Below are 12020 nucleotides of genomic sequence, written 5' to 3'. Positions count from 1 at the left end.
TTAGCTTTGTCATAGAGTTTAAGCCTTACCTTCATTTGCTTAGTCAGAGCCTTCAGCTGCCTCTCTGTATCTTGTTTTTGTTCTTCCAGCTTCATAGCTTTACCTAGGAAGAGTAAAAAAGGGAAAAGATTATTAAACACATAAGGGCCAGGGTGAAAAGTGAAAATGGGAAGGCAGAGCAGCCTGTTTGGTTTTGCTTCTAGTAATGCCACTAAATAGACTAAACTGAAATTAAGGTACTCTGTCAATGGATCAGGAATGGAATCAACAGTAGATTTGTTACTCAAACATCTCTGAAATAGATCATTATTTTGAGGCATTAAACCAGACTTTTAAATTTACAGAATCACATGTGCAGGATCACTTATTCAGTGTACACACCCCTGGAGCACTCGAGGTAACACTGGTAAGCGAAATGTGCCTCTCGTTCCACCAGGTGGCAGCTCCCCTTCCACAACGCGACAGCAACCGCGACTTCACAGCTCTTACTAGCGCTTTTCCCTAAAAGCTCTTCAAAAGGCCAATAATTCCAGTTTCTAGAACGGGCAATACATCCTTCGCTGAAGAATGAGGCTTGGAGACTGTCTCTAATATTATTTCTACAGCGCTGTTAAAATAGTGACTTTTGTGCATGAACAGAAAGGATTGGCCAAAATTGGAATATTTCTAAAGTGAGGCTCTTGTCACACTTATCAAGACATGCCTCCTCCTCCCTGTTGCAGCCATAACTGAGCCTCCAGAATAAGTTCTCTTAAATTCTTTTTTCAGCTCCACCTACTTTCTAGGTCACTGATGAGCTGGTTATTGTGAAGTTTTATAGCACGATGTTGTTCCACCTGGTCCTCCAACTCAAAAATGGTCTCTTTCAGGTTTTTTATATCTGCTTCATTCTCTGATGTTTTTTCCTGCAGCTTCTGGCTGGTTCTGCTCAGTTGCTCAGCCTGCCGGTCACATACCTCCTTCAGCTGACCACACTCATTCTCAGCCTGGAATGGAGGAAAGAAAGCTGCAAGTCTGTCTTTAGTTCTTAACAGTTATCACTCATTAGAGATTTTACTGGGCATCTCATGGACTTAAGAATTGAACCTGCGTTCTAAGCATTGTATAACCTGAGTTTCAAGGCTAATGAGACAGTTTCAGGAAACATAGATGAGCTATGAAGGTCAGTTTTCTTTCCCAGTCATAAAGGTAATAAAACAAGATGCTAGAAAGGAAATTAAATTTTCTATACGATGACGATAATTCCAAACCAGTCTCTGCAGGTAATGAACAGAGAGGAATGATATTCCTGGAAAGCTCCACAACTATTCATGTATTATGTTAGAGTGATATCACTGCCTTAGGGCCAAGATGACGATCAGTTTGTCCACATTAACAATTTTACTGCTTTTACCATGTGCATTTTCAATGGATTGTGAAAACATACGTAGTAGAGCTAGCTACCGCAGATAAGTATATTTTCTGGATATAGGACATCTGGACTTACTGAAGGAGGAATCTGCTGCACTTCAGTTTGTTGGCTCAGGCCCACAGATCTATGCTTCCAGGTTTGGGGGAGATCTCTGAGTATGAACAAGTTACGGAAAAGCAAGGTGTAGGCTGCCAATTCAGTGAGTAGCGCTGGCACAGCCTGACTGAAGGGCAGCCTTACAGAAGCCTGTGGTCTTGTTTGGGTGTCACAAATAGCCAATGATTCAAAACAGCTTAGTTCAAGGGAAAGGAAGAGTAAAAAGGAAGAAATCTGTGGTTTCAAAACCAAGCAATAAAAGTTTGGTACATAGTCTGAGCACTCAGCAGTTTTTCATTTATTCTTCATAAACTGCAACTCTAGCAAGCACTTGGGAGCTTCCTCTACCAACTCCATTTGCTGTGGTCACCTATTTAAGCTGAAAGGACATCTGGATTTTCTAAATCACTCAAATCATGGAGGTGCCTTTTGGCAATGCTCTCTTCCTCTGCAGCTAGCCAATTTAACCGTTCTCTCATGATCCCTTCCCCACACAGGAAAGGTTGCACACACTATCACTCTTTCTGCAGTGGTGGGACATAATCACCGGCTTGTGCTTTATTAACACTTGTTCTATGATACCTCACATTGCAGCTCTCTTTTGAACATCCAGGATCACACAGAAAATAGAAACAGTAATTGACTTAAGCTTGCTTAGACACTACCAAATGAGGTAGAGAAAAATTGTTCCAAAATAAATCAATTTTTTTGCCATTACTTTACCCATCCCAAAACAGAATATTTCTCAGTTTTGTAAAAATACTTTAGTTTTGTGTACAGGATCTCATCTGGAGCTTGACCGTGCATCATTAGTCACTTTGCTGTAAATACCAGCTTCTCTGAGCATTAGCTCATGTCCTTGTGTCTCATGACCAATGACACCTATAGTTCACTACTAATTAATCATGATTAATTATTCAGAATTTAATATTCGCTGCTAACTGCTCATGCCCTTCTGTATCTGGATTACCAAGTGATTTTCACTAATATTTCTTCACATAATATCAAAGTAATTTTTTATTGACCTGTTCTCTTGCTCCAATTTTGATAAACACAATTCTATTTACCAAAATAGTAAACTCTGCAGAAGATATTAGGGGAAATTAGTTTTGAATCTATAAACACAGCTATGCTAACAGTTATTCCTGGGAAAATATGCATATAGCAGCAGAAACAGACAATACCGTATGAACACAGCTTCCATTCAAAACTAATTAATGCAATTTAAATCCTGGAAACTCATAATCAATGGCTCAACAACAATCTAAAGACCAACAATTATCTATTTGCAGAAGAACAGATAAACAACCATTATATTTTACAGCTGTTACTACTTTACCTTAGATAGCAGACCCTGAATGTGCTTTAGTTCACTGTTCGCCTTCAGCAGCTCTTGTTTAAGCTCAGTGCAAGACGCTTCTAACTGATCCTTTTCTGCATGGGCTACTTTCAGCATCTCTTGCACCTCAGAGTTGTCAGTAGTACATCCCATCGCGTTGATTTCTGCGGCCTTTTGTTTCTCACTCTCTAACTGAGTTTTGAGAGAGCCATTCTCAATTTTTAGGCCTTCTAAGGCAATTTTACAGTCCTCCAGAGTTTTTGTCACTGTGCTGTTGCTCTGCTGTTCCACTTCTAGAAGTTTAAGCAGCTTCTCATTTTCTTCTCTCAGGCTTTTAATCACCTGCTGGGCATCTTGATGCTCCCTTTCTAAGCTTCGTAGGCTGCTGGTTAATTGTTGCTGAATGTTGAGCAATTTCTCTCTTTCAAATTGTGCTTTTTCAAGAACTTCTGCACATTTCTGTTCCAGTTCAAGGACCTTCCCCTCCTGAGCTCTGCTTTCTTCATTCTTGGATCGCTCTTGGAGGAGAGTCATTAGCTTTTCATTTTCTTGGCTCAGTTGTTCTGCTCTATCTCTATGTTGACGAAAGGAAGTCTCCAGGAGAGCTTTCTCTTCCACTAGCTTCTCATTTTCTGCTGTCAGCTCCTGCACCATTTGCTGTTGATCCGACAGCTCCTGCAAAGTGGCTTGTAATTCTTCTGCTGTGCTGTGGTGATTCTCCTCCATTTTTTGTATTCTCTCTGTAAGAGATGCAACAGAAAGGTCACTAATATTGTTTGGAGAACTTCCTGTAGTGGAGCATTTGGAACCTTTGATGTGGTTGCTGTTGGAGGATGTTGGCCTAGAAGGTACATCTGCTATATGTTCAAAATCAGATGCATCAGGGGACAAGGAAGCTTTAGTTACATCACTGCTGGAAGAACCTGAATTGCGCAGTGCACCCCCATTCACATGCTGCCTGTGCTCATCCGTTTCACCTCTCGACACATTTTTTGATGGGCTTCCAAAACTGGATTCTTGGGTAGTTGGGGTTGGGAGGCTGCTGTCACCTCCACTGCTTGTTGTTGTGTCTGAGAGAGGAGAGTTCTCTAGATAAAGCAATTTCTCTTTCAACACACAATTTTCTTCTCCCAGGCTAGCAAGCTCTTTTTGAAAAGTCCTGTTTTTTTCCTGAAGGGTCCGTATTAATGGATCTATGTCAACAGGTGATACTGTTTCTAAATTTTGGTTGGAAGCACCCATTCCTTCAGCATTAAGTGATCCTTTCTCTTTGCATTTCTTCAATTCACAACGGAGTTTGGTAATTTCAGAATCTTTCGTCTTTGCTTCTGCCAGGAGTTCTCTAACCTGAGATTCCAGAACAGCCTTGTCACCAGTTTCATTCTCTTGCTTGGACTTGCTAGTGGGGCGCACGTGTTTGGTAGGAGTCGGTGTACCAGAAGAGGTGGGGCTGGGTTGTGTTTTCCTAGTATTGGCTTGACCACGCAATACAGCTCTCTCTCTGGATACAGATGATGATATTTCCCGGGGTGCTGGAATCCCTGTGCGCTTTGCAGCTGAAACTGTTCCTTGAAAAGAGATGAGGCAAACTGAGTTAGTTCATAAAGAAAACAAGGCACACAACAACAATGCTAGAGCCTAGAACAGTCTTGGAAAAAACACCTGAGTGTTTGAAAAGGTTTCGTCATGACTGAGTGTGTGGATTCATGTTTCAAAGGCTTGTATTATTTTGCATTTCTTCCTCTCCCACCCCCCGCAAAGGAACACAGTCTGCTGAACTTTTTCCCAGTGGTAATAATATGATATGTAGATGCTGCAATACATGAACTGCAACCCCAATACCAGGATATTAATTATTTGAAAATAAAAATTCTTTACACTACTTTGTAAAATGCTGAATTTAAACCTATTAATTTCTGGGGAAAAGTTCAGTAACTTAAGAAAAGGTACCATCTTGGAAAAAAAAAGTATTTTTATCACACATGAGTATTTTATCACACAAAACTAATGTATTTGCATTATGCTCAGTTTATGCAGATCATCATAAAAAAGGTCTGAAACATTTATGCTGACCGCAGATTCAGTGAAATAGAAAACTCTTCTGGCACTTCTAATACTAAGACAATTGTGTTGCTGTGGCTTCTTGCAGAAATAGACGAGAGATTTTTCATGTTATAAACTCCCATATTCTTATGGAGGAAGAACAAAAGGAGGTTAGAAAGTTGATGCTGTTCTGTTTGGTTGTTGTTTGTTCTTTTCTCCCAACCAACTTAATGCAAAGCATTATGTGATTACAAGGGCAATAAAGTTTCTGAGTTGCTGATCTTCATCTTCCAAAGCTCTCTCTTGGAATATGGGACCATGGGTACTGAAGAAACAACAAGCCATCCTAACCATTAAAGTATTAACAAGCTGGTTAAAGAAAAGAAGCTGGTTCAGAGCGGAGGTATTATATGCCACTACAAGTGGCAACACTATGAATTTAAGAAAATCCTGTTTTCAGGACCTTACTCAAAAGGAAAAGCCCTAAAGTACAGAGCCATAAAGTTTTGGGATATGGTACAATGAAGAGATATTGTCTGATGTAGCCACATAAACAGGATGCAAGGGCCAGTTATGCAAACAGAAAGGGCTAGTGAGCCAGTGTTTGCAATAAAAGCAAGTTCCAGAAGCACTCTGGGGGGAAATTCTAGAATCAATTACATCTCCCCATGTTTGGGAGGCACTCTTTGCTGATACACATGCGCAGCATTCACAGAAAATCAAAGGGCAGTTAAGACCAAAGGGGGAGCAGACTCCCTGCTGCACAACTGTGTGGCTACTGCCTTACACTGCATGCAACTTCATAACTCTCCCTAAGCAATTTTCACACGTTGAGGAAATCTCTCTCAGTAATGCAGGGCAGTGAAGGGTTAATATTAACACCACCAAGTTTGCTCAGCATCTCTTCTGAAGAATGCACTAGGTTTATAAACCCCACACAAACAGGAGCCCCTCCTCTCCCCTCCCAAACACACACACTCTGCAGCAGGCACAATAAACACCCGGAGACAAAGAGCAGCTGAAGAAAAGACCCCTGAACAGAGGCGCTGTGCTTGGGAGGAGAGCACAGAAAGGGCTCTGTGATGGCAGGGGCACGATAAAGCCAGAGACAAAGGCTCCAGTGTTTGTGGGAAGAGATAGCAGGGACAGTCTGGCCGGACAGCGAGCAGCCCACACAGCTTCATTTAGTCATCTACAGCTGGAGGCGCCAACATATCAAGGCAGCTCCAGGCTCCCCAGTGAAAAGTGCAACACAAGCGGAGAGGGGAGATTTTCTACTGCAACTCAAATGGCTGCTGGTGCAACTCCAGACCTGAGAACTCATTTCAGTTGTCAGAGCTGAAGGCCCCTGGCTCACTGCTCGGCGTGTTTCTTAAACCCAAGGGCTCCCAACTGCCAAGATTTGGCACCTGCAAACCGCATTTGCACTGAGCTCAGCAGACAGCAAAGCTTTTAGTGTCAATGCAGCTAACACCATAAGATGAAGGACAACAGGGAAACTGAATGGACCATGATGTGATGCATTGCTTCCAGCAGAGAAACACCAGCTCAGCACGGCTCCTTCTTGCTCAGAGGCAGAGGTTCACGTGGGGATTCCCAGGTGTCCAGGCAAGAGAGAACAAGGCCTTGTTTGAATGCATCTCTTGAACATACAGTAGGACAATGTCCAGAGTAGAGAAGCAGTAGTCACGCAAGCTATAATCATACTACAGATTTAAGACGTAAAATACGTATTACAAATGGCCACAGACATTCTTCGATGGAGCCTAAGGGATGGGTTTAAAGCCTTCTGTTATGTCCTGGACTTCTATTCAATCTGAAGGGATTTTCTACTGTTATAACAAAATTTTATGACAAAGCAAGTGCCTGGAATAACTTTTTTTTGTTTTTTGGTTTTTTTTTTACAATGCCCAAACTAGTGAAAGCTGCCCGCTGTCGATGGAGCCTAAGGGATGGATTTAAAGCCTTCTGTTATGTCCTGGACTTCTATTCAATCTGAAGGGATTTTCTACTGTTATAACAAAATTTTATGACAAAGCAAGTGCCTGGAATAACTCTTTTTTTTGTTGTTGTTTTTTGTTTTTTTTTTTTACAATGCCCAAACTAGTGCAATGACATGACTGTCATCTGGTCAACACATGACTGGGTAGTGTTATATAAGTAGCGGGTAGTGCTGACTGGGCGGTATTATATACGTTACAAGAAATAATGATGCTACTACACACTGGTAAAAATTACACAGCACTGAGAAAACCACCTTTTCCTAAGAGAAATGCAGCACTTCTGGTAGCAATGCCAGTGTGCTTCTAATCACCACCAGATGACAATTGCAACATGATCCTGAGCAATGGAAGAAGTATACATAAGGATAACAATTAAGCATATTTAACTGGGATTATCTGTACTTCAACAGCTTGCCAACCAGTGCAGGCTCTGAGCTTACTCAACCTGTCCCATGTGTTTTGTAAGACTCCATGCTCTGCTGACTTGTTCTGTCATAAATCACAAAGCATTTGCTATCCATCAATAACCACTAACCTACCTGTTTTTTTCATGACATAGAAGTGTTTACGTATTTTCCTCTCTCCACTCTCCAAAACAGTGCCATGCAATACTAAAAAGCCACAGAGAGCCCAGAAAAGTAACAGTTCTCAATGCATATGTATGTTGATTACAAAGCACCAAAGCAAGTATAAGCACTACTATAAACTCTATTTTATGGGTGACTCCCCCTCTGAATAACCTTGAACTCGAGCAGTGTAGCAATTATAAATGGAACTGCCAGCCCCACAGCCTGAGGCACCCACAATGCAGGAACTGCATTTAGGGCTGTACAGTCACCCTAGTGACCTGATTAGCTCGGCACCCCACACAGGTTATGGGCTATGGGAGACTCCAGACAGACACACGCCTGCCAAGCTGCAGAACCCAATCTAGGGTTGATTTATGCTGCTGCTTAAAGTGGCTGGAATCACACACAACTTCACTTCCTAGGAAGTGCTGCTTGTTTTGAGCAGGGAAGAGAATCAATCAGCCCTGCATCTCAAAGGGTTGGTCAAAAATGGTGCTACAGCACCTTGTTCCTGTTTTCACTGTTCATCCACCCTGCCCAACCTGTTAGCTTAACTATTCTCTTGCCAAGTTTGAGCACAAGCTCATTCCCACTGTCCCACGTATCCAAGCTCACGCTACCTCTGACCAACAGTGTATTTCTCATTCCCTTTGCGCCATACCTAACCTCCCATTCTCCCAGTCCCAGACCCACTCTGCTAACGGGCTCAGCTCGTGTGCCTCCACTGCAGAGGAACTGGGAATTACTCTGAATTACTCCAGTGAGAGTTATTGCCTGAAAACTTGTTTTGCTCAGACTGAGGTGACCTCATCATCACATTCATCACCTTGGCACCCAGTAAGAACTCCGTTTTCAGTATCAGCCATGCTATTCAGGTGTGAGGGATTAAACCTTAACATGTATATAGAGCTTATAATTTTCAAAGTGCTTTAAAATTAACAGCTATTTAACTCAAATCCTCTGAAACACGTAATTGTTAACTCTAGGTTACAGGACAGGGAAGCAGACAGAAATGAAATGCCTCACCCAAGGTCACAGTAAGTCAGTAAGGATCAGGACCCTGGAGCTCCTGGCTGGCAGCCTGCTGTGCAGCTTTGTTTGTACCACTTTCTGCCAGGGAATACTCGCTGACTTTCCACTGGTGTCAGAAACAAAGCGGGACTTTAATGAGATAAAAGTTGACACCTCAGTATGATCTTTAGCCATTTTAATCCCATTTTCAGCACAGCTACAATGTTTTCCACAGAAGGAAGGATCAGAATTACTCTTCAGTTTTTCCACATAATGATCTATATTTGATCTAAGCTCTCAGCACTTGCCACATCAGCTCCCATAGGGGCATCCACAACCCGAAGGAAATGGACTATGGAATGGAGAAAACGATTTCCCAGTCCCCCAAGGTGGAACACATAGGACTGCTGTTCAGAAGTAAAGTCCATGCAGTATGGCTAATGTAATTACAGTGCTAGCAGGGTAAGGGAGAGTAGGTGGCAAACATTTTACCATAGTCACGGGGGGACACACGTGATACTTTGGAGTGAAGATTCAGTGAGTTTATATGCCTTCACACTCCGTGTGCTCTGAGACAGTACATTATCACTGTCTTCCCAGTAAAGCACTAGCCTTGAAGTTATACTTAAGAGTCTAGTAAAATAAATGTAACGGCTCACATACCTGCTTCTCCAATCCCAGAGCAGAGCAAGAATCTCAGTTGGGAAGTGACTTCATCTGACCACAGAATCACCTTTGAAATGTTCTAATTTCTGCCTTGAATCTATTTTTTAGAACTGGAGTCAATACAAGATTATTTGCCTCTGGCCTTTGTGCCATTTGTGTCCCACAACCTGCCCTTTTCTTAATCCTTCCCTCTATCAACATATTAATAACCCAAAGGCTAATGCCATGGGCTTCTGCTGTTTCAGGGACCGAATTAACAGGGAATGTTTCATTTTATACTTTCTTCCTAAATTTTAATCCTGTCAACTCTTAAGCTAAGAACAATAAAACCACATTTTCTTCTTCAACATGTTTAAAAATCCATGTTAGTAATTCATTCTTCCACAGTTTAAGTAGGTACTAAGTCTCCTGCATGTAGAGAGTTCATCTATGTAATTTAAGCATGCAGATCACTGATTCATTTCAGAAAGCATTTCAGTCATGTAAGACTAAAACATGAAGACAGATGCATCTTGGGTGCAATGTTTTTAAACAATGGATACCTTATTTGAATTGCAAGGGCAGGATAACAAGAAATAAAAGAAACCTATTCATAGCATTCTGCAATGTTAAAGTCATACGTTTCAAAAAGGCAAACTGTTGCCTACAGACAAGTTTGTACTCTCACGACTAGGACTGTTACATCTCTTTCATTCCAGCTCCTGCATTTGCAACAGGCCAGCTAATTCACTGTCTTGTGTCTTTTTGTCATCCCTCCCACCTCAAAAAGGGGTAAAGAAACAAAAGAGATAGCAACAAGAAATTATGGGCTATCTCATAGCCTCTGCCAACAGAAGACTGATTCTTCTGTTGTTCTGGAATTCTGTTCCCATGTGCTAAGATATTTTAATAAGTTTTGCCATCTGAACAGAACTCCCAAGCCTCAGACAGAAAAGTGATTCCTGCGATACCTTGAAGGAAAGGTTAGTATAAATCAAGTGGGCTGCAAGCATTTAGCAGAATGGCTAAGTAAACAGAATACTATTAACAGCCCATGCTTGTACAGCCAATAAAAACAGTTAATAAACCTTCCCATACAATTTCACTGTGCTCCATCACATGTGGTTTAGCTGAAACAGGTCCTTCTTATCAGTTTTGGTTTTCAGCTTATCCTCTGGCCATGAGTTTGGTAGATCCTGGACTCAGCATTACTGCACTTACTCAGGCTTTGCCAAGACCTTGCTGAAGATCCACAGCAGCATTGGTAACAAACAGCAACACACAGGTAATGCCGGCGTGTACTCATATGTGCTCAGTCTTGCCTGTGTAAGGTCCTATCACTATTTTGAGCCAACTTTGAGCTTCTTATGCAAAACAAACCTGGGTAACAGGCGTCCCTTAATCCCACCTAGTTTATGACACCTAGTGTAGGAAGCCAAAATACAGATGTCTAGTGCCATTTCAGATGCCCTTTAGGTATATTTAAAATACCTTCATTGAGCTGAAAGATTTGATAGTACCTGTGGGAGACCTGTCCTCTGCTCGAGAGGCAGACAGAGAGCAACTGGGATGTCTGAAGACACCTAGAATGCCACTAGACATTGAACTGAACAGTCAGACTTTCACAACAGATTTACAAGTTGGTGTTAAAAGGTAGGTAATAGCAGCTTTTATGTGCCATTTTCAAATTACTCCAGTACCCAAGTACCCCTTAGGTGATTTCCAGCCACACAATGAACAACTTAACACAATGCATTAATATGTGACTTCATGACATTGTTGATCTGAATTTAGTCACAGCCAAATCAGAAAAGATGGTATTAGCTTGGAGCCACTGCACTCTGTTGACTCCCTACAATAAAGAAGTACATGTTACAGGGATCCTAGCCATATTTTCTGTCTTCTTTTGTCAACTCAGAGTAAAGTTTTCAAGAACCTAATTAACCTGATGCTTAAAATCCATTTTCCAAAAATGGCTGAGCCACTAAGAGCTCAAAGCTTAACTGAAAGCCCAGGGGACTTGGCACATCACTTTCACCCCGCTCCGGCATTGATCCTGAGATTGATACTGAGACTGATGAAGAGTGAACTAGGAATGCCCTTTGGGAAATGATGACTATACAGCACAGAAGAAGGATTGGTGTACATTTGACTCTTTTAAAGTACTTTTTCATTAAAAGATTTCAGAGTTTTGCACACATATCTACTTCATTGAAATACCCTGTTTTTCCCTGCCCTTTTTTTCCTTTGTTTAAGCAAATGAAACAGTCAAAACCCAACTTCCCTGCTAACCAGAGATCTTCTGATATCCTAATTAACAGGAAACACACTGACACATTTCACGGTGGCATGAGAAAAAGCAAACATAAGTGCTGAAAAGTAGGGCAGATATAACAGCAACCCTTACCCGTGCTGCTGTGCTCTTTCATACAGATATCTACACAGAGGCAAAATCCCTATACATGTTCTGCCACATTGTTTAATGCTCCTATCCTTAAACCTCCGGGCATGCTAACAGTAAGACAGCTTGATAACAAATACTGAACAGATGCACATAACTAAGTCAACTCATGAAGAAGATCCAAATCAGTTCTAAGTGCTTCTTGGGGGTTAGAAGGAGAGTGGGACTGGATGCAGAAGTCCATATTTTCAAAGAGATATAGGTGCCAAGAGACACAGATCAGCACCTGCTGTTATTTTCAAAACTGTTTAAGCTGTTTAGAACTTCATATTTCATAGAATCATAGAATAGTTTGGGTTGGAAGGGACTTCTAAAGGTCATCTAGTCCACCCCCCCTGCCGTGGGCAGGGACATCTTCAACTAGATCAGGTTGCTCAGAGCCCCATCCAACCTGACCTTGAATGTTTCCAGGGATGGGGCATCCACCACCTCTCCGGGCAAC

At 41.7% G+C, this 12020-nt stretch overlaps 1 protein-coding gene across 5 annotated transcripts in view; it reads right to left on the bottom strand.

Moving 5' to 3' along the window:
* The window catches only part of SPECC1 (sperm antigen with calponin homology and coiled-coil domains 1), a 76237-nt gene that overhangs the window by 35763 nt on the left and 28454 nt on the right, over positions 1–12020 (bottom strand). For all 5 annotated transcript variants that reach the window (XM_019471823.1, XM_009278168.1, XM_009278167.1 and 2 more), the window contains 3 exons: positions 2847–4414; positions 779–986; positions 30–103 (listed from right to left, as the gene is read on the bottom strand). In XM_019471823.1, coding sequence (XP_019327368.1) covers positions 30–103; positions 779–986; positions 2847–4414 — 1850 coding nt within the window. The remainder of the gene's footprint in view (positions 1–29; positions 104–778; positions 987–2846; positions 4415–12020) is intronic.

This window comes from Aptenodytes forsteri, unplaced genomic scaffold, assembly GCF_000699145.1.
Source record: "Aptenodytes forsteri isolate BGI_AS27 unplaced genomic scaffold, ASM69914v1 Scaffold66, whole genome shotgun sequence".
NCBI classification, from domain to species: Eukaryota; Metazoa; Chordata; class Aves; order Sphenisciformes; family Spheniscidae; genus Aptenodytes; species Aptenodytes forsteri.
The sequence above is the reverse complement of the archived record's forward strand: the minus strand, read 5'-3'. Positions and strand labels throughout refer to the sequence as shown.